The sequence below is a fragment of the Aythya ferina genome (assembly GCF_964211825.1).
Source record: "Aythya ferina genome assembly, chromosome: 1".
Classification (NCBI taxonomy): Eukaryota; Metazoa; Chordata; class Aves; order Anseriformes; family Anatidae; genus Aythya; species Aythya ferina.
The window spans coordinates 86,748,395-86,771,569 of record NC_140296.1 but is presented as its reverse complement, the minus strand read 5'-3'; the positions used below and the strand labels follow the sequence as shown (position 1 = coordinate 86,771,569).

At 37.2% G+C, this 23,175-nt stretch overlaps 1 protein-coding gene across 12 annotated transcripts in view; it reads left to right on the top strand.

Moving 5' to 3' along the window:
• Positions 1 to 23,175, top strand: part of DMD (dystrophin) — a 1,246,037-nt gene that overhangs the window by 874,400 nt on the left and 348,462 nt on the right. For all 12 annotated transcript variants that reach the window (XM_084515490.1, XM_084515483.1, XM_084515486.1 and 9 more), the window contains 2 exons: positions 151 to 259; positions 21,022 to 21,257. In XM_084515490.1, the coding sequence (XP_084371616.1) occupies positions 151 to 259; positions 21,022 to 21,257 (345 nt within the window). The remainder of the gene's footprint in view (positions 1 to 150; positions 260 to 21,021; positions 21,258 to 23,175) is intronic.

Sequence of the window (23,175 nt, the reverse complement as noted above, 5' to 3'; positions counted from 1 at the left end):
GTTTCTACATGTGTTGTTTTGTTTTGCTTTCATTTGTTTGTTTGTTTTTTAATTCAGGTGGTCCATCAGATGGGAAAAAAAAAAAAAAAAAGGGAAATTTAAATTAATCTATGCTTTACAAATTTAATGTATTTTTATCTTCTGTTCTAGAAAAAAATAGAAGACTTGAATGCTGACTGGAAAGCAATAAACCACTTAATTCGACAACTAAAGGAAAAGCCAGCATTAGGAGTGCCTGGCCTTTTCTCTCCAGGTGTCTGTAAGTGCTTCAATATGTACATCTTTTCAGATTAGTTACAAATCACACAGTTAAAGTGAAAATGGGTTGAGACAGTCTTAATTCTTCATGCATCCATACAAATTTCAGCTCCAGCTTGTAAATGGGAGGTATGTTGTTATGGCATTCAACTTGTTTTACATTATTTCTATTTCATGTAATGTGTAGCAGAAGACAAATTATGTTATAGATTTGATGAAATGATCGCAGCATGCTTTTCAAATTACTACAGTTTCAAAGTCTTGTGTCATTATTCTATGAAGAGATGATGACTTTCTACATGTATTCATGGAGAAAATACTATGGAAGGAGAAGGTTTAAATTGAAATATAATAATGGGACAGGCCAAATGTGTGTGAATTTGTTGCAGAACAAAATTCTTAAAATACATTTTATATTTGTGAGGCCAATGAAGTTGCACTGTTTCAAGACAAAGCATGAACATTCATAGAAGTTGTATGATAACATGGTAGAAGTAACTCTGGAGTTAAACATTATGTCTGTGATATAATTTGTGGGTGTCTTGAGTTCATGAGTACAAAAGAGACCTTTTATCCATTTCATTTAAATTGTTTGATAAAATTTTTATTATATTTTTTCTAATATTATTTTGTACCTGCTGGTTCTTTGCAAGAGCTACAAACTCACTTTTATCTCCATGATACATTGATTTTTTCCCTTCTGCCTTGCTTTGAAATATATTAATTAGGTATGGATCAAAAATAAATATATAATGGAGGCATTGGGCTAAAGTCTGAGTTTCTAAAGTCTCTAAGATTCTTTACTTGATATTAAACTATCTCAGTTGCTTGGCTGAAGAGTGCTTTTCACCTATACAAGTTGCAAAGGGGATCTGCTCAGATTTGGGAGAAATGTTTTCTCCTATTAGGTTGCCTGTAATACAGGCTGTGATGCAATTGCAGGCCTGTCAGTTTGACCTCAGTGCCAGGAAAGCTCATGGAGCAGATCCTCCTGAGAGTCATCATGCAGCACTTGAAGGGGAAGCAGGCGATCAGGCCCAGTCAGCATGGCTTTATGAAAGGCAGGTCATGCCTGATGAACCTGATCTCCTTCTATGACAGAGTGACGCGCTGGGTGGATGAGGGAAAGGCTGTGGATGTGGTCTACCTTGACTTCAGCAAGGCTTTTGACACCGTCTCCCACAGCATTCTCCTCAAGAAACTGGCTGCTCTTGGCTTGGACTGGCGCATGCTTCGTTGGGTTAGAAACTGGCTGGATAGCCGGGCCCAAAGAGTCGTGGTGAATGGAGCCAAGTCCAGTTGGAGGCCAGTCACTAGTGGCGTCCCCCAGGGCTCGGTGCTGGGGCCGGTCCTCTTTAATATCTTCATCGATGATCTGGACGAGGGCATTGAGTGCACCCTCAGTAAGTTCGCAGATGACACCAAGTTAGGTGCGTGTGTCGATCTGCTTGAGGGTAGGAAAGCTCTGCAGGAGGATCTGGATAGGCTGGACCGATGGGCTGAGGTCAACTGCATGAAGTTTAACAAGGCCAAGTGCCGGGTCCTGCACCTGGGGCGCAATAACCCCAAGCAGAGCTACAGGCTGGGAGAGGAATGGTTGGAAAGCTGCCAGGCAGAGAAGGACCTGGGAGTGATGGTGGACAGTCGGCTGAATATGAGCCAGCAGTGTGCTCAGGTGGCCAAGAAGGCCAACGGCATCCTGGCTTGTATTAGGAACAGCGTGACCAGCAGGGCTAGGGAGGTGATCGTCCCCCTGTACTCAGCTCTGGTGAGGCCGCACCTCGAGTACTGTGTTCAGTTTTGGGCCCCTCGCTACAAGAAGGACATCGAGGTGCTTGAGCGGGTGCAGAGAAGGGCGACGAAGCTGGTGAGGGGCCTGGAGAACAAGTCCTACGAGGAGCGGCTGAGGGAGCTGGGCTTGTTCAGCCTGGAGAAGAGGAGGCTCAGGGGCGACCTTATCGCTCTTTTTAGGTACCTCAAGGGAGGCTGTAGCGAGGTGGGGGTTGGCCTGTTCTCCCACGTGCCTGGTGACAGGACGAGGGGGAATGGGCTTAAGTTGAGCCAGGGGAGTTTTAGGTTAGATGTTAGGAAGAACTTCTTTACAGAAAGGGTTGTGAGGCATTGGAACAGGCTGCCCAGGGAAGTGGTGGAGTCACCATCCCTGGAAGTCTTCAAAAGACGCTTAGATGTAGAGCTTAGGGATATGGTTTAGTGGAGGGCTGTTAGCGTTAGGTTGGAGGTTGGACTCGATGACCTTGAGGTCTCTTCCAACCTAGAAAATTCTGTGATTCTGTGATTCTGAGTCACCTGGGATTTGATTACTTGTAGGATGTTTATCCCTCTTGCTTTTAACATGTTATAACGCGTAGTATGCAAGAAAAAGCTGATACTGGAGAATTTTGTACCTTCTACTAGATATTCTAGGATAGCAAAGCAGGAAATGTGTTTTGCAGGGGAGTAAATAATTACACCACCTAGAAAGAATCCAGAATATCCACTGAGACAGTCCAACTTCTGTCAGAATTGTGTATCTTATTTCAAACAAAACAGATGTCTTGCTGATGGCCTATTCAATGTTATCAAATAGGAGCTATCATTTACATTTAGCTGTTTAGAACTGCCATGGTTCCAGTGGTGATCTTTTAGATTTTCTAAAAAGGGCTAAATACTACTAGTATTTATTTATTTGTTTATTTTCTAACTGATAATACAGCAGCATCCTTGCTTTACAAGACTTTGTTCTAAGGGATGCTGTGGAAATTTGTTTAATAACATGGGAGAACTGAAAGAGATGTGTAATCAATTCTTGTTGTGCTGGGTCACTAAACTTGCTGTGTCAGTTTTGCATGTCAGCAGGTTATGTCAGCTTCCGGGGAGAGGGAGTGCTTGTGAATTTGCTGTTTCAAAGGAAATGGTAATAACTGAACAACGGAGAGAACACAGAATAGTAGCACAACACTTAATATAGTAGTTTCTATATTAACTAATCTTTAGCTGATGAATTGCAAAATTACTCATTTACCTTAATTCTAGATGTAGGCTTTGACTACTGATGTTTCTGAGACTCAGCAGATGGAATTATACATGCAGAAAATGAAATCACTGGTGTTCTGTAAAGGATTAGGCAGGAAGTAAGATTGATTTCCTTTCTAGTGCCAAGAACACTAAAAATTTGAACCTGTGCTTGTCACACTAATTCATAATTTTTCTTTATTTGGGTCAGTTTACTGCAATAGCATCATTATATATGTATCATCATAAAACTGTACAGTTCAGAAGGGACCTGTGAAGACATCTTTTCCTCTTGTTCAAAGCAGGGTCAATTAGAACAGGTTGCTCAGGGTCATGTCCAGTCAGGTTTTGAAGACAGGTTTTCTCCTCCTCAGGAAGTTATAGAGAGCAATGAGGTCACTTTTTAGCCTTTTTTTCTCCAGACTAGGGAACCCAAGTGACCTTAGTCTCTCCTCACAGGGCATGCCTTCCTGTTACCAGCTTTGTTGCTATCCTCTGGACACTTTCAAGTATGTTAACATCCTTTTAATAATATGAAGTACGGAGCTGCGCACAATATTCAGAGTATTCAGGAACATCACCTCTTTTGACCAGCTAGCTATGTTGTGCTTAATGCTAGGGCACACTGCTGGCTTATGTTGGTCAAGGGAGGTGATTCTCCCTCTCTGCTCTGCTGTTGTGAGACCCTACCTGGAGCATTGTATTCAGCTCTGGGGCCTGGAGCCAGAGAACATGTACATGGAGAACATTGACATATTAGAACAAGTCCAGAGAAGGCCACCAAGATGATCAATGGGCTGGAGCACCTCTTATGTGCTGAGAGAATTGGGGTTGTTCAACCTGGAGAAGAGAAGATTCCTTGGTGACCTTATAGTGACCTTCCAGTACCTGAAGGGGGCCTACAGAAAAGCAGGAGAGGGACTCCTTGCCAGGGGGTGTAGTGATAGGACAAGGAGAAGTGGATTTAAAATAAAAGAGGGTAGGTTTATATTAGATATAAGGCAGAAATCATTTACTCTGAGGGTGGTGAGGCACTCACACAGGTTGGCCAGAGAAGCTGTGGATGCCCCATCCCTGTAAGTGTTCAAGGCCAGGTTGGATTGGCCTTTGAACAACCTGTCCTACTGGAAGGTGTCCCTACTCATGGCAGGAGAGTTGGAACTAGATTGTCTTTAAGATTATTTAGATCCCAATCCAAGCCACTCTGTGATTCTACTGTCAGTCTGCATCCCCGAATCCCTTTCTGCTGAGCTGCTCTCCAACCACTCATCTCCCAGTCTGTACCTGTATCTGGCATTACTCCGTCCCAGGTGCAGAACCTGGCATTTTCCTTTGTTGAATGAATAATGTGATCAATGTGAACTGCCTGAAACACCACAGGTGGGGATATTCACCTTCTGTCTGCAGTTAAAACAGTGAGAAGCCTGAACGTTAGCACTAGTCTTTGGAAAGAGGCCTCCCTGCCACCCTTTCTCTCCAAACTCATGACTCATGGAGTTATTGTTTTCCTTGCACTATGATGTCAGGAAAAATATTCTCAAAGAAGTAAAATTGAAGCCTCCCCACATCCAAATGCTTTCATTTGAGGTCATTTTAAAAGAATGATGCATAAAATGATTTTGGAAGGACTTTGTGAAGCAATGGAGTTATCTCCTGTTGATAATTACTTGTTTCCTGGTCCTATAGAGACTTCTGTGGCCATCAGAATTTAATAATGTTGATATCTGTTCTTCTGAGACCAGGGAATGAAGATGTAATTGGCTAACCTCTAATACCCCGTCAGGTGTCATTTTGTCTAGTCTGGCTACAAGAACTCAGCCAGAGGGTCTTACTAAATATACCATCTGGTGGATATAATAGAGGGAAAGGACCCTTTGTTAATTATTTCTAGGTCTGTGTGTTTGAGCTTGTTTGGCAGAATAAGTACTAAAACTATCCTTGATATTCCACCAGGCCAGTGTGCCCTTGGGCATAATGAACAAGAACTACTCTTCCAGCTAGGAAAATGTACTTAGCTGAGAGGTACATTCAAAACCTTAGCAAAAATTGACTTCCAAGACAGGATGATTCAGGAAGGAAATCACAGTTACTATCTGTACTTGACATTACAACATGAAATTGTGTCAACATCTCTATCCATATAACTGATGAGTTGCTTAGCTAGCAGTTTGAAAACATTTTAAGTGGAGAGAAATGCAATTTTAGAATGTGCGTTTATAGGACAAATTTTAACACTATCTTTAGCATTCATACAAATTATTTTGTACTGAACTGCTACTTTGGTAGTTATTTAAAAAGTTATGTAAAGTTATATAGGGCTTTGTAAAACCATGTGGCATGGGAGACATTCCTAACTTTGTTCTTGAGGAAGACATTTTTCAATCAAGTAAGGTGTTAGGGGGAAATTATGGCCACTTTTGTCTAGAGTTATACTTGAAAATACAGTTTCTTAAAAGGATATGTTTTTATTCTAAGTTATGCTTTACTTGAAGATAAGGAAACCTCAAAAATTATAGAATTTAAACATTTGAAAATACTTGGTCAGCTGATTTTACGTTACATATACAGTTAATATAACTGAGAGTGCTACTTTATATTGTTATTCTTGCAGTTTAATTTATTTGATGTCCTTGTATATAGTTGGTTTCACTTTTTCCCTGAATTTTTTGTCAAGTTTTTGTCTTGCATGAAATGCCTAATAAATTGAAACAGGAAAGATATGACTGAAATTAAGAAAAAAGTAGAGTGATAGTGTCAATTACAACATTCAAATTATTTAAAAATTAAGTGGAATTCAAGTTATTTGCTTCTTAAAGCTTTACAAGCCAGCAGTCCTTAATGATTTAGAGAATTACTTTCAGAAGGTCCGTTTTAAAAATTGTTTTCACTTTACAGGTTATAGAGGTTAGAGAGGCATATGGCAGAAATACATTATGTGTTGATAATTATTGTATATTCAATACACAAAAAATGAAGAAAGTTTCAGCAGCACTCATTCCACTAGCTTTAGGTGTCCTTCTAATGTGTGTGATCAAATGCATTTTGTGTGTTCCATATAATTTGCTTTGGGGGTATGAGTTGGAGGCTGCAGGCATAGAGCCAAAAACCACAGAGGAGAAGGTTTTTCAGGATTTAGAATGAGTTAGGAAGAATGAAGAGGAGTGTTGCATCAAGCTGAGTCTGTTGAAAGAAAGTTGAGCCATGTTTCTGTTTTCAAGAGACAAAGACAAAAAAGAAAAGGAAAAAAAAAATGACAACAACCAGCTTTGGGCAAAAATGCACAATAAAAGCTATTTTCTTTTCAGTAGGATTTTATAGCTAATGTGCTCTGAAGCCTTTGTTGTTGTATACATTGAACACAGTGTTTGAGTGAACAGGTATGTTCTAGTTCAGAGCTGTGTTTCCCAGAATTTTCAAATGGTAGATTTAAAAACCTTGTGTGTTTCATTATGTGCACCTGAAAAGATAACAATATGTGTATTTAGAGGGTAAATTAAAAACAAATGTACATCAGATGTTAGAGACTCTGTATTGTTTATAGCAGCTGGCATAGCATAATTGAGACCAAGCAACCCAAAATAATTCCTTGGGGAAGACTGAGCAGTCTAGGAACGTGGTTTTTTTTAGATATGTAAATGGAAAAAGGAGAACTAAAGAATACATAGGGCCGCTCCTTGATAGGGAAGGTCTCCTCACAGACGATGACATAGGCAAAGCAGAGACGCTTAACGCCTTCTTTGCCTCTGTCTTCAATGCCGATGATGGGCTTCGGGACCCAGGGTGCCCTGAGCTGGAGGGCCGGGACGGTGGGGATGACAAACTCCCAACTGACCCTGAACGTGTGCGGGATTTGCTACTCCACCTGGATCCCTACAAGTCCATGGGTCCAGATGGGATTCATCCCCGGGTGCTGAAAGAGCTGGCGGACGTCATCGCGGAACCTCTTTCAATTATTTTTCAACGATCCTGGGAATTTGGAGAGGTCCCGGTAGACTGGAAGCTGGCAAATGTTGTGCCGATTTTCAAGAAGGGTCAGAAGGAAGACCCTAGCAATTACAGGCCTGTCAGTCTCACATCAGTGCCTGGTAAAATCATGGAGAAGTTGGTTCTCGGACTTACTGAGGCGCACCTGGGGGACAAAGCAGTCATTGGTCCCAGCCAGCATGGGTTTGTGAAGGGTAGGTCCTGCCTAACTAACCTGATTTCCTTTTATGATAAGATCACCCGTATGGTGGACCAAGGGAAACCAGCTGATGTGATTTTTTTGGACTTCAGCAAGGCTTTTGACATGGTTTCCCATAGGATCCTACTGGACAAAATGTCCACCATACAGCTAAATAAAAACATCATACGATGGGTGAGCAATTGGCTAACGGGCAGGGCCCAAAGGGTTATGGTAAATGGGGCTGTGTCAGGCTGGCGGGCGGTCACCAGTGGGGTCCCTCAAGGCTCCATTTTAGGGCCGGTACTTTTCAATACTTTTATAAACGATCTGGATGTAGGAATAGAGGGTATTTTGAGCAAGTTTGCTGATGACACCAAACTTGGAGGAGTTGTGGACTCAAATGAGGGCGTAAAGGCCTTACAGAGGGATCTGGACAGGTTGGAGAGCTGGGCGATCACCAACCGCATGAAATTCAATAAGAGCAAGTGCCGGGTCCTGCACCTGGGACGGGGAAACCCTGGCTGCACGTACAGACTGGGCGATGAGACGCTGGAGAGCAGCCTAGAAGAGAGGGATCTGGGGGTCGTGGTAGACAGCAAGTTGAATATGAGCCAGCAGTGTGCCCTGGCAGCCAGGAGGGCCAATCGTGTCCTGGGGTACATCAAGCACGGCATCGCTAGTAGGTCAAGGGAGGTGATTGTCCCGCTCTACTCTGCGCTGGTGCGGCCTCACCTCGAGTACTGTGTGCAGTTCTGGGCACCACAGTATAAAAAGGACATGAAACTGTTGGAAAGTGTCCAGAGGAGGGCTACGAAGATGGTGAAAGGCCTGGAGGGGAAGACGTACGAGGAACGGCTGAGGTCACTGGTCCTGTTCAGCCTGGAGAAGAGGAGGCTGAGGGGAGACCTCATCACAGTCTACAACTTCCTCGTAAGGGGGTGTCAAGAGGCAGGAGACCTTTTCTCCATTAACACTAGTGACAGGACCCGCGGGAACGGGGTTAAGCTGAGGCAGGGGAAATTTAGGCTAGACGTCAGGAGGGGGTTCTTCACAGAGAGGGTGGTTGCACACTGGAACAGGCTCCCCAGGGAAGTGGTCACTGCACCGAGCCTGTCTGAATTTAAGAAGAGATTGGACTGTGCACTTAGGCACATGGTCTGAACTTTTGGGTAGACCTGTGCGGTGTCAAGAGTTGGACTTGATGATCCTTAAGGGTCCCTTCCAACTCAGGATATTCTATGATTCTATGATTCTATGATCTACAGTGTTTTCAGTACTAATGCAAACATGTGGGTATTTTAAAAATACATTACACATAGTATTCACCATTTAAAAGAACTATGCTATCAGCTATTAAAATGGTTGTGTGGGGGCCATAGTAGATAATGAATATTGCCGAACCATACTCCATAGAGCTGAAGAGCTAAGAATCCACAGCTTGCATCTGTTTTGACAAGATCTATAACTGAGTTTAGAAAGCAGTGCTACTGACAATAGTCCATTTTAGTTAACATTTGTTTTAGGACAATACTAAATGAGATCACTAGCATGGGGGTTGTAACAGAGAGAAATCCAATGATGACCATGTCCAGAATTGTGTAGCTTGATATATTTGTGTGTGCAGAATCTAAAGGCAATGTCTGCTTTTAATATCAGTTATAATTCAGATTAACTCTATGAAATGTTTTACTGAAGCAAAATATAGGAAAGAAAGTGAACAGGGAGCGATGCGGTAAAGTGTCATAGAGAATATCTTGAGGTCTTGAATTGGTGGTGAGCAATAAGAGTAGGCACTTACTTATATCAGTTGGCCTAACAATGATTGATCATTTCAGTGTAAAGTGGGATAGTAAAGGAATGAATCACTGTCTTTACCTTTTCTTTTGGTTGCTCTGTATGGTTGGAGGAAAGAATAAATAATAATTTATATAAGCCATTTTAGGTTGTTTGATTTTTGGTCATTTAACTCTACAGGCTTCTGTAGTAAAGAGGTTCATAGATACCAACCTGAGTTGGCCCTGTTATGTGTTCATCACCATATATCACTTCCCCATTGTGTTCAAGAAAGAAGTTGTCCGATCATTCCATCTGATTTTCATTAAGAAGCTTTTGCACTTCTAACACATGTGCCACATCAAACAAATAGCAATATGGCACAAAACTGAATCTCTTACCATTTGATTGGAGGTATTTCAAGGTCAGGACCCAGTTTCACAAGCAGTTCCATTTTTCAATACAGCTGACAACAGACACAAGCTGAAGACAAACTTGTCTAATAAAGCTTTCAGATTCAATTTTCTTTCTGCATATAGCTTCAGGAATCTCTGGAGGTCATTCACAGCATGTACTGCAACACCAACAGGGAGAAGTAATGAAAAGAGTCTAGATAAAAAGCTGACACTATGCCTTCAGAGCTGCGTGAATGAAAACATAATAAGCAAGTTTATAAACACAAATCTCTATGATTCTCTGAATTTCTATCTTGATCTTTATAGCATGTCTTGATGTGAGGATTTGTTCCTGGATTATCTGACAGGTGGAAAAATACATACCAAATATTACTTAAACCACAAAAGAATGATTTAAAACAAAAGAGAGAAGGTTACTACGTTATATTTAACATTCTGTTTCAGGGGTCTCACTACACATAGACACTTTGAAAGTGTCTATGATAAACAGATTTGACAGTATAGTTTACAAAGGGAATGTGAACCTTTATTTTGATTCTTCAGGGCTCCATTGATTAAATAAAACTCTGTGGGTTACTACCTGGAATTTTTATTATACATACACCTATGATGAAATGTAAATCAGAATGTGGAAATAGAAATTGGCTGATTCAGTGTTATTAAAGGCAATATGGAATCTAGATCTTTTTTTTTCTTTTCTGTAACAAGTTGTTGAAAGTGTAGCTGTCAAGATTTGTGACATAAGTAAGAGTAATGCTATCATCAGTCTTTCAAAGGACATTCACCTACACCCTTTTTGATATATGGTCTTGTATTTTCTTCTGAGGAGCAGGGTTCACAGCTTGTTTTCTTTCATTTAATTTCTTGATCAATAGCGAGTAGAAGCAGGATGTACAGGAATCATTTTGATTAAACTTCATGAAATGTGGATGATACCATCTTGCAGAATTCATCAACATATTATTGATAACCTATACCATATGAGAGCACAGAACTAAGTTATAGATATGGCATTTTTGTTTGTTTACATGTCTCATGTAACATAACTCAGAAAATATTATGTATAATGTTTATTTTTCTCCAGAACACTCTACAGAATACAAGAGGTAGTAAATTTTTTAAAAGTGGCATCAACAGTTTTGCATCATTTTATAGCACAGATAGGTAGAATAAGAATTTGAACTGGTTAATCCCAGAAGATACAGAAAAGTGGTTTCTCAGCTCATTAGAGTTCCTAGCAAAGAAGTATTAAATAGTGGTTTATGCTTTTTTGTTGTTGTTGTTTGTTTGTTTGTTTGCTTTTAAATCAGTCTAACTCTTTCTAGCTTTAGATCACTTTTTTTGTTGTTGTTTTTCATGCTTTAAGCTCATTCTGCTTTTTTTTTTTTTTTTTCTTTTCTGTTACAGTTGCCTAAATTACTGTGATACCTGACTATCTAGATGGCATGGGCTTGCAAATAGCAGTAATCTCTCCTTTCTGTTTCCTTTTATATAGCGATTAGGCCTATTGGCATTTGCACTATGTGAAAATCTTTTTTATTCACTACAGTAATAGAAAGTGATAGGTTATTCTGCACACAGTTCTTTTGACTTCTGTGTACTTCTTTGTTGGCTTGTCTTTTTAAAGGAGGAAAGCAAGCTAGCTTTTCCTTCTTAAAGGTGTTCATTGCCATGCTGGTCATATCCTACTGAGAAGTGCAGTGGCACTGACTTCCTTCCTAATGTTTCTCCAGTGACTGGCACTGCTGCAGAGTTAAATCTGCTCTACAGAGAAACAGCCAACCAAAGAATATGAGAAAGTGCGTTCACAGATCATGAGCAGACTGGAGGCCTGATGGAATGAGGAACAAAGCTTATAATTGTTTTTAACCTTTCTGCTCTACTCAGAGGATATGAGATGATAAAAGAAAGTAAGACTTATTTCTTAAACTGTGGAAAGCTAAGATGAGGGAAAAGATGGATAATCTTCTCTACTATTCCAGTCATAAAATTCTTTAGTCCTGTTGTTTATAAGAAACTTGTCACTGAAACAGACTGCTTTCTTCATTTGTGTCAGCATGGACTAGCAGGAAACATAGTGATGGAGATACGCACATTGAGATTTGAAGTACTGGTATTTCCTTCAAGAGTAGATTAGTGGTCAGAGGGCACATAAGTTCCCAAAGACATTTTTTTCCTATGGTCAAATTAGAATAGCTGGAAAAGCAGTAGGCTAGTTTGACCTGAATAAGTATTACATGTATTTTCATGAACTAGTAGTACAAGGCAAGATATTTTAACGTTTCTGATGAAGAAATAACAGAAGGTGCTTGCAGTGATTTAAGGAGTTGTTTTGTCAAAAACAAAGTAGATGTTGCGTTCTCTAGCTTTTAGTGTTTTTTTTTTAGTGGTTTTGAATTGTGCGGAATTTTTCTCTTTAAGAATGAGTACACCTGGAAATTTTTGCATGAACACTGTAACATTCAGGTATTTGCTAATAAGGCTAACTCTTCAGCACTGATTATTTCAAAGCTTCTTCAGACTGATTTTCATAGGACTATAGAAATTGGAGCTGCTGGCACTATGTATTTTTCCCCTGTATCAAAGAACTAGCTGCTGAAGTTCAGTTACATGACAATAATGGTATACTGGAAATGTAAATTGTTGTCATACAGATTGACGTCCAATTGAAAGCTGCAAACTGAATCAAGGAACTTGTTATTTTTACTGACAAAAGGAATAATGAGAGTTGCCTGCATCATTTGTGACAGATGTTGTCACAACATTTTTTATAAGGCAAGTATGTGACAGTATTTGAAGGAACACCACTACTCCTGTAGTACAAAGTGTTCATTTTCATGAAAATCTTCCATAACGACTGCAATCACTGCTTACTTAAAAGACTCCTGTCTTGTGAGGGGAAAAAAAGAAAAAAAGGTTTTGTAGAGTTTTTGTAGAGGTAGAGATAATGCTGCACTAAAAAAGAAAAAGGCTGTTTAAAAAAAAAAAAAAGTTTGACTCCTTGACTCTTTGAACTGGAACTCTTCAGACTGCCTAGAAATGATGGTGTGTCTTGCTGTATATTGAGAAAGCTAATTAGGGATGCAGAAATCAATTACCGAAAATATTCAGTGAATAAAAGAAAAAAAAAAAAAAGAAATTTTGTTTCACTATTAAAATATTAATTTAAGTATAGGCAGAAATAAGCAGTTATAGTAAGTAACTTACATTTATAATTAATAAGGGCACTGTTTGTATCAATTCAATCTGCTGCTTCAGACAAAACAGGCTGCAACATTTTCTTCAACCCTTCCTTTAATTAAAAAAAAATTAAGAACCAACCAGGTAATTTTATCCTTAAAAACTAAACGTATACCTAGTCCTTATATGGCAAATATTAGCTCCATTGACTGAACTTTTGAATAGCAGATGATTACTGTTTTACAAATATGTTAGTTTTAGTTTTTAGTATCATAAATTTCTTTGAGAATCCAAATGTTACTACAGTACAGAGTTTGTACTTATGGGAAACAGAGTTTTTTCTGTTTCCCATAAGATTGACTCCCTTGTGCACTGACTTCCTAAGGTTTCCTTTCAAAGGTCTCATGAAAAAGGTTGAAATGTTAATTTCTATATAAAAGGGATATCTGTATTTCATCATTACTTAAGAAAAAAAAAAAGTGCCATCCTGAAGCATGAATATTAATATGCATTGAATGCTTTTGAATTTTTCTTCCTTATCAGACGTAAAATTCTTTATCTAAGATTAATATATTATGAATGAATGAATGTATAAAGCAGCTTAGTCAAAAGTTTGAAGAAAGTGAATGAAGAAAATGAATACTTTTATCCAAAATTCTTGTATTCCATTTGGTGTTTCAACTGATAAGTATATAAACCATTTAAGAGAATGTATGGGTTCATCTTGTTTTATACAAACCAAACCATTATATGCAATCTGAGGTTCTGTAGCCTCTCTGGCTAGATGTGAAATCTTCACAAGGAAGAATTCACCAAATGACAAACTAAAACTAGCAAAAGAGGATTTGAGTCACATCCATAAAGACAGGTAATCATTTTTAGATATTAGCTTTTCATTTTAATTGAAAGTCTGAATTTTCTACTTCAACAAGATTTCTTCTTTGGCTCGTGGAACATATTTCACATGAACCTAAGGGGAAGACTCAAATCAATAATGACAATAAAGGGCTCAGGCAAGCTAGAAATAAATTGTGTGTCTCAGCTGGGAGTTTTCTGGCACTTCATATCACAATTAAGATATAAGACAGTATTGTTTGGGAAACAACGCACAAACGTTTCCGATTTTTTTTGTTTTTGTTACAATAAATGATTAGCCTTGACATACTTCCAATTTATATTGTACCAATATCTCAGTATTTGGGTCAACTTTTATTTGTAAAGAATATGTTAGTGGTTATCAAGAAATTATTATTTTTACTTTAGTAGGAGCATTGGTGATGATATCAGAAATTTCTTCATGTAACCTTTAAGCTAATGAAGATAAAGAAGAATCTAAAAGTTATATTTGATAAGCAATTTGCATAAACAAGAATATATTTTTGTAAAAGAAAATTTTGAAGTCCTTACCAGTAAGTTCAATCTTTTTTTTCACCTGGACTATTTTTAAAGCATTATCTCGTTATTATAGTGAGTCCACCATGGTGACACTTTAATTTTCGAATATTGTTTTCACCTAACTTTTTAAGTGTGTGTTAATAGTTAAAGTAACCTTGGTAATGTAATCACTTTTATATTTTAAATTGAATTTAGAGCCACCATTTAGCTACTATAGGAAAGGTTCCTGTGGGTACCTTTTCCAGTTTCAGTGTCTGGTTAATTCTTATATTCAGCACAAGTGATCCATTCATACCCTAGCCTTTCACTTTTCAGTTTTTAGTGGGCCCATCTATCATGTTGAACTTTGCCTAAGGAAAGGTTCACAGGGAATACCATGACAACACTATGACTGGACTTTTGAGCAGCATATCTTTCAGAGAGGTTTGAATAAAACTATAGGTCCAAGCAGAGCAAGAGTCATTAGATCTGTAAACTCATCTATCATTATATTACAATCTTCAATTGATTTTCTGCTACCTGCCCCTGCTTGAGTCACAATAGGGTAGAGTAATGCAGATTTAAAGCATTTGACACAACACATACAGCAATCAGTTGGATGTTTACATACACTGTGCCTGAATTATTTACGTGTATTTTTCTGTTTTCCTCAGAGTCAAATGCAGGTGAGTTTCCTGACTAAAACAGAAATGAAGTTTAGTAGTAGTATGTTACTGTTACTCATTATCTAAAGGATTTAGGGCTGTCATCTGCCTTACTTGATGTTGCTAACTGTGGAAATAAATCCTTAGGCTAGAGATGCAAGTTACTGTGTTATTTCTTCTTTATCAAAAAGCTTTGACCTGGTTGATCTGGTTTTCCTGCAAAATCAAAACTTTTTGACACTACTTAAAGCATTTGGAAGAATAGCTAGAAACACTCCTGTGAATGGATTTGGTTCTGCTTAAGGACACCAGTTGATATGGTGTGTTGGAAGGGGTTTGAAGCTTTTGGAGAAGTTGTCATTCTTCCTGTCCATTCTGTTCCTGTTCAGTAGCTAAATAAAGATTTTGGTTTGTTCAAAGCTGTAAGTCTGACACTCTTGACACATCACTGAAATAAGCAGACTAAAAGAGTTGAAAAAAGTGCTTTCCTTCAGTTGACTTCATTCTGCTTATTTCTGCGTTTAATATTTGAATTGAAATTTAATGACACATTTTTATTATTTCCACTCCTGAAATTTAGCATTACAGATTATTGCCAAGTAGCACAATATATGTATATTATGTAAATATATATATAATATATGAAAATATATTATAATAATATGTATTATATATTTTATACATTATATATATTTATTTATATACTATAATATATATTTATATATATTTTTTTTCATCCAGTGTATTTCAAGGTTTGTGATCAAGCTGAAAATCACACCTAGTTCAGGCTACTGTTTAATTGGGTTTAGATTTTGCATTAGGTAGTTCAGTTCTGTTTCATTTTTCTCCTATTACTGTTCTGCATTGTTTCCTTCTTTATTAAATAGTAGAAAGTGCTAATGAGAAGTTACTGGAAAAGCTATAGGTCAATGTGGTTTAATGTCTTAAGTTCTGATTGTCCTTTTGGTTTGCCATTTCACAGTATTGAACTGATATAACCTTTAAATAAGTTGAAAGATTAAGTTCTTATTTTCATTTCCGATGTGTTACAGTAGGATAGAATTTGTTACCAAGATATTTGAAAGAAAGAATTTCATTCCATTTCTGCCTTGTAAATTAAATGTCTTGTACAAAACAAAACAAACAAAAAATATCTATCCTCTTTGAGTCACAGAAGCTGTCTGGGCTGTTCTGGATAAATTACTTTAGAATAAGATCTGTTGTTACATATTGTGTAATTGGTATCGATTTATATTTCTCTGTTAATTTCAATTATTTGTGCTTTTCTGTTGAATGAATTACATCTGTGAAAGCATGAAAGAAAGAGAAATAAAGGACAGATGTACTGTTTATAGTGGTATTTTTGTTCTGAGGGGTATCAGAAGAGAAACATACAGTGCAACTACTTTCTAAACTTAATTGCTATAAATAATTTGATAACTTGAATATTTTAACTGCTAAGACAAAATGGATCAGAATATTATCGTACCATTAGTGATAGATAATGCACCCTGAAGCTTTTAAAGAAGATACTATACTGGGCAGTGCACTTCTGCTAGTGCTTTATAGTCTTATAAAGCACTAACAAGACTTATAGTCTTGCAAAACTAAGCCAAAGCTCAGAGCAGTGATACCATGCACATTAGAAGAATAATCTCTTCTGGAATAGATGCCATTTGAAGGAAGAAGTGTGTGTGTCCTTATACATATATGTATATATAAATCAGCAAACTCTGAGTTTACTCAGACCAAAACATGCAAGAAGCTAAGAGATGCCAGGCAGTATTATCAGACATCCCAAGTCTACTTATGGAGACTTATATTCTACTTTAGAATGTTTTTCTTTGATTTACCTGAAATACTAGTGAGAATAGGGATTTCTTCTGAGATGAGACAACATCTGCTTAACCTATGTGAATGCCAAAATAAGCAACTGTTTTTGTGTCGTCTAAGAACCTCTTAAGTCACAGAGGAAATACAAGGCCTTTAAATGAACTTTAGGGCAGATGGAAGTGGACCTAAGTATCCGTCCCTTGGTAAAGACTCGAAGTTAATGCTTATGCATTATTTTTGCACTTAACTCTTTTTGTAAAATTCTGGAATGAAACACTCAGCGGTGTTTTTGACTAATTGCATGTGTCTTGACCTGTGTGGAATGCCTCGTTGCAAATAATGAGACTTTCTCTGATTCACTTTGACCTACAGTATCATGGAGTTCATGTGGGGAGAGAGTGAAAAGAGATTACACTTTGGAATTGGTACAGGAAATTGTGACTGATGTGTGGAGTTGAAATCCTATCTAGGAGTGAGAATATAGACAATTCCGTGAATTTATGTCTTGGGTATATAATGGTGTCAGATTTTTTTTATTATTTTTTTTTTTTGATACCCAGCCCAGAGAGAGGAAGGCAGAAGAACATATCAAATGAAGAAAGCTCTAAAGAACATCATTAAAACATCAGAAAGCAAACAAAATATTTTAAAATCTGTGAAAAACTGTAGGGTATTTTATTTTTGTTATTTATTTCTAGTTAGTGTTTGTTGCACATTATTTTGTCCTTCAGGCAATTAAATGACATTCATCAGAGACAGATGCTCAGAGAGTTCTCTGCCATTTTCTTCCCCTGCTGAAAAAAGATGAAAAATTCAATAGCCTTCTGACTGTAAGCATTAAAAGAGTACAACTAACGCATTGCCAGTAAGCTGCATGCACTATATTGGCAGAAGTACACTGCATGTAATTGTGAGGATATTAATGATCATTTCTTGACCCTTTTTGAATTCTCCTTATTTTATGGGTAAAGCATTGCAGACAGTTTTTGTTTGTTCATTTGTTTGTTTCCAGTGATATAGCCAGGAGTTATTTTAGACCATTGAAGTTTGCAAGCTCTAAGTGCCAACTCAGCCAAACTAAGTAACTAATAATACATTTTTTTTAATGTTGACATTATTTTCTAGCTTCAGCGTACAAGTGGACACAATAGCAAATGAATCTACAAATGAAATAGTTCTTATTTTGAGAAGTAACTCTATAGTAAGTTCCTCTTGCCTTAAAGGAACATTATCTAGCTTTCTTTCCTTGCTCATCTTGCAGATCTTAATGCACTGTTACTGCCTCCCTCCCCTTTTCTGCTTGATGTGGCTTTGTTTTAAATATTACCTTTGATGTCCAAAGTTGGCAACTGTATGGACGCAACCATTTCCTGGAGCCATTCATGATCCGCTCTGAGGAAGAGGCTGATCTGTTCTCCCTTTTCTCCTTCCCTGCAGAAGTAGTTGCCAAACTCATTCCTCCTTCATCTGCTGACAGGCAAAGAAAAACTATGGCATATCGTTGGTTTAAGGAGAGGGATAGAAAAGATGTCTGTTACTGCCAAAGCATGGAAATTCGGCAGCTAGTAGTGCTGTGTTTCTCTCTAGCCAGCACAGTAGGAATCTGGGGTGCTAAGCACCATTCAGTATTTAAACACCTCCTCACAAATCTGTTCCAAAACAGAAAACAAAGGCTGGATGGAGGCATCACGAATCCAAAGATTCAGACTTAAAACCATGAGTTAGAACTCATTCGTTAGGTAATGAGCTGAGTCTTCTGCTCAAAGTCATACCTTCAGCCACTTAAGTCCATTAGTGAGTAATGGGTGCAGTACATTACCTTCTGTGCATGGCCTCCCTATTTTCTGGTGGTAACAGCTATAGGCGAAGTGAACACAGAAAAAGTGTTAACAGCTTTCCTATATCCGAAGTAATTTTGAGAGTGACTAATCACAGAATGGCTGAGGTTGGAAGGGACCTCTGGAAGTCATCTGGTCCACACCCCTGGTAAAATAGAGACACCTAGAGCAGGTTGACCATGATCATGTCCATGGTCGACCTCTCTCAGCTTCTCCTCATAGGAGAGGCTCTCCAATCCCTTGATCATCTTGGTGTAATAATTTGCATGATTTAGGTAAGAAGAAATATAACGGGGCAGATAATATCTGGAGTAATTGCAACAGAGATGAAAGAAAACCCGATGAACACAGATTAATAATTAATCATGTATATGTAAAAATCTTTTTTTAAAAAGGAAAGAAAACAGGAAAAGGAAGAGATCCTTTAGGGTTATGTGGTAGGGTTTTAGTTGTTTGTTTTTTTTTTTTTAATATAAAAAACTGACAGTGTTTAACTGTACAAGATACTCTGTCATATCAAACAGTGGGATGTTATAAAAAAAAAAAAAAGGCCCACAGAAGTCCAACTTGACAAGCCTCTTTCTATGTCAGCAAAAGATTAATGCATTTTCTCATCAGTTTGTGTGATTTTTATTTAAAAACTTTCCTTGTTAGAACAGCATTTACAACTATTATTTCATAGTTTTTCACAGGTATTTGATTTCAAAGCTCAAGAAGGAAAAGTACAAGGATTACACTTCAGAAATACAATAATGATATGGGTGGGTGGATAAATATATTTAATTGCAGTGTATGTCATTAAAAATCACCACTTGCAGGAGTCACTTTCAGTATCATAATATTGCTGTTTATTCAGTCTGGATAAATAACATAGATGTTAGTTGATTTGGTAAATTGTTTGTAATCATACAGTACTTTTAATGCTGACAGCATCTTCTGTTGTTTTTAGTGACAGTCATTTTGATACTTGTGCACAGCTTTTTCCCTTTCTGCATTGATGAAGAAGGTCACTGATTCAGGAGTGAAATAACTCAACCCTTTCCTCTTTAGTGAAAAAGAGTTGCTAAATTTCTTGGCAAGATTGGTTAAAGTTACTGATTTACTCTTTTACATGGTTTTACGGCTAAACTGTTGAACCTTCACCTGCTACTTGCATTTTTGGACTTCAGACCTACTTTGTGAATGGCATAAATGCAAATAAGGAAAAATTTCAGACTCATAGGGAAAAAAAAAAAGGCAAACAAACAAAACGCAACTTACTCTGCATGTTCGCTGTTTTTTACTTAAAGACAACCTACCCTACAGAAAGCTTGCCGGAAACTGGTTATCTCTGCACTGTAAAGAGACTGGAAACAAATACAGATGAATGTCTTTGGTCCTTCAGAAATTTATATTTCATTTTCAAGAACTGTTCACTTGGAAGTTTCTAACTTCACTTTAGACTCGCTTCACTTCTGTTCACCTCATTGCAGCAACTGCACGTGTTCTAGTGATTTATCTATTTTATTACTGTTCTTTGTGAACTAGACTTCTTTAAAGAATGGGAAAAAAATAACCAAAATACATCATGGTAGCCTCTTGTGCCATAATATGCATAATGAATTGCTGTTGTATGGGTAACAGGAGGGAAGAAAAGTCTGATATCTTATAGCCAACTATTTGTAAATGACATAACTGAGAAGTAGAAATCAGTCTGTTGCATGGTGCTCTCTGCAATAGTAGCTCTCTGTGTCAACTCTCATCATTGTTGACTGCAGAGAAACTGCCCAATCCAAGCACTGAATAATGAACTGATTCTTTAACAACCAGCTGTTAGGTCAAGAAAGGGCATAAAAGACAAGATATGTCAATTTTCTTTGAACAGTATGAAAAAATTCCACTAATTTCTACATAATAGCACATAATAATATTAAGTTGTGAAGAAAAAAAGATGAAACTGTCCAAGGTTAAACTTCTTGTGAAAGCATCCATATCAGTCACAGAGCCTATGGGAAATACCTGCTGGTAACAGAAAGAGACAAATTTACAGTTACACCATGGCTAGAGACCATGGAAGAAATGTGTTTCTAGATATATGGTCATACTGTGATAAACTAGGTTCTATAGCCTACACATTTTCAATCAGCCTTTAACCTCAAGACAGATCCAACCATGCTACTAGATTTTGGAAGATGACTCGTGCAGTGATAATTCACTGACCTTGAGTGAGTGTTCTTTTTATATTGAGATGTCTCTTCTTGTGTTACCAGGGCCCAGGATGTAATCTGAATATGCTGAGAGTGTTGAAGTGTTGAATGTTAAACACATATTATAATAGGAGTACTACAGAAAAATGAATTCATATATTCTTTTTAGCTTTAATTTTCATATTTCTATTAGACATAATATAAAAACAAAGAGCTTATTTTTGTATAGCTCTTTCTATTGCATAAACTATGTTTCTGAAATAAACATTTTTCATAGTTTGTTCATTCAGTAATTTTAGTATTTATTTTTTCTTCTTTCAGTAACTTCTGGTCAAACTGTTGCTGTGGATACACAAACCAGGGTAACCAAGGAAACCACCACCTTCAAACCAGAAATGCCATCTTCTGTGCTTTTGGAGATTCCAGCCTTGGCTGACTTCAATAAGGCATGGGCAGAACTCACTGACTGGCTTTCTCGACTGGACCGAGAGATAAAATCTCAGAGAGTGACAGTAGGTGATCTTGATGATATCAACGACATGATCATCAAACAAAAGGTATGAGAAACACTGATTTTTCAAGTTGAAAGCCTCATGATCTTTATTCTGAGTTAAATCATTTCAGCAGGGAACACAGGAAAGATGATAGACTGCAATACATGTAGTGGTTGCTTAAGCTACTTTATCCCATAAACATATTTACTGGTTAAAATAGTAAGATAATTAAGTGGGGGAAAAAAAAAAAAAAAAACAAAAAAGGTGTTTAGTATTTTCTGTGGTACTCAAGGAAAAATATTTAGCTTCCGATTGCTTGTGCTGATGGTGTAGTAAGATGGTGATATATGCCAATGGTTGAAATATAAACCTCAGGAGAAAAAAGGCGTGACATATTAAACTCCAGATTGCCAGGAGAAAAGATACCCTGTTTCATACCTTTTCTTGTGTTGTTTCTGTAATGAATTTCTGAGAGGCTTCTATCCTGTTGCTGTTGGGTTATGAAAAGCTCCTCGGTATTTTAACGAAAAAGAATAGCTTATTAATGCAAATGTTTTGTCAGCAAAACTGCATCAGTGTTACTTATCTTTGAAAACACAGAAAAATATGGAAATGCATGTGCAAGGACGAAAAAAAAAAGACTAACTTTAGCTACTCAATAGCAATAAAATTAATTTGTTATTATACAGTTGAAAGTAATTACCTGCCCTCTAGATTTAGCATTGCTCAATATAAAACATTTGGCTTGCCTGTGCAAAACTTTTCTGTGTTAAATTTCTATTTGGTTCAGTTCTAAACTGAATTTGGGACTCTCTATTATAAATCACTCTTCTACTTCTTCCTCCTCCTAATAGAAAGATTAATTTATTTTAAGGAAGATATTGACATTCTTTCTCTTTGGTTGAAGTAAAAACAGAAGGAGAAACAGTGGACAAATTTTGCTTTACTAAGCAGTTTTATAAGAAGGTGTATATTAAAATACACAGATGTCTAGTAGGATTAGTTCTGTTTGTTTTCTTGAATTTCTTTTTTGTCTGTGGTTTTAAACTTATTTTTGAGACTTTTTGTTTGCTTTACTTTCTTTGTTAGTAAGAGGCTTGTTTCATCTTGTTTAATGTTTGAAGTGGCTGTTAATATTTGCTGTGTAGAATTACATAATGTTATATAAATTTAAAATTAAAACATTTTAAAAGTCATGGGCATATTTTTATAATAAGTGGTAGTTGATACATCTACACCGGCCACTAGATTAAAATAGCTGTTAAGTCACATGAAAATGTTGACTGCTAAAGAAAAGGTGTTTATTTTTTATGTTTTTTTTTTTGTTGTTGTTGTTGTTGGTGGTGGTGGTGGTGGTTTTTATTTATTATTTTTTTTTAGAATTTTTTGAAAAATTGTCATATACTGGTGTTCAAAATTATATGGTTTTCTTACTTGTGCCTCATTGTGCTGGCAGGCAAAATTTCAGCTTCTTTCCTTCTGTAGATCTCTTTCAGTTAAACATGAGTTCATACTACTAACTGTTGAGAACCAGAATTGCCATTAAGGTTATACATGCTTTAAATTGAACTGGTTTATTTTCATCTTCTTAACTCAAGGCAAAAAAAGCTGGTTAAGTCAGCACTGTTATAGTCTTCCTCTCACTACTTTTCCTGGCTGGATACTGCCTTTTTTTTCATCCCGTGCTGTGCTGGTAACAAAACCAGCAGGAATATATATATTTTTTTTTGGATGTTCTTACCTCTCTAATTGGCTGTGCAACAGAATGTGACATTTAATATATTCTCTGATGAGATGGAAGAATCAATGTCTAAATATAGACTGTTAACTGGCTCCCATTTCTTTAATGATCATCAGGAGAAGGCACCACTTAATAGATGGAAAAGAATATCATGAAGCTTTGATTATGTAGCTAAATCTTCTTACTGGATTATTTGGTGAGATTAACAAAGAGTTTCATTTTAGGCTTCTCAAAAAAACA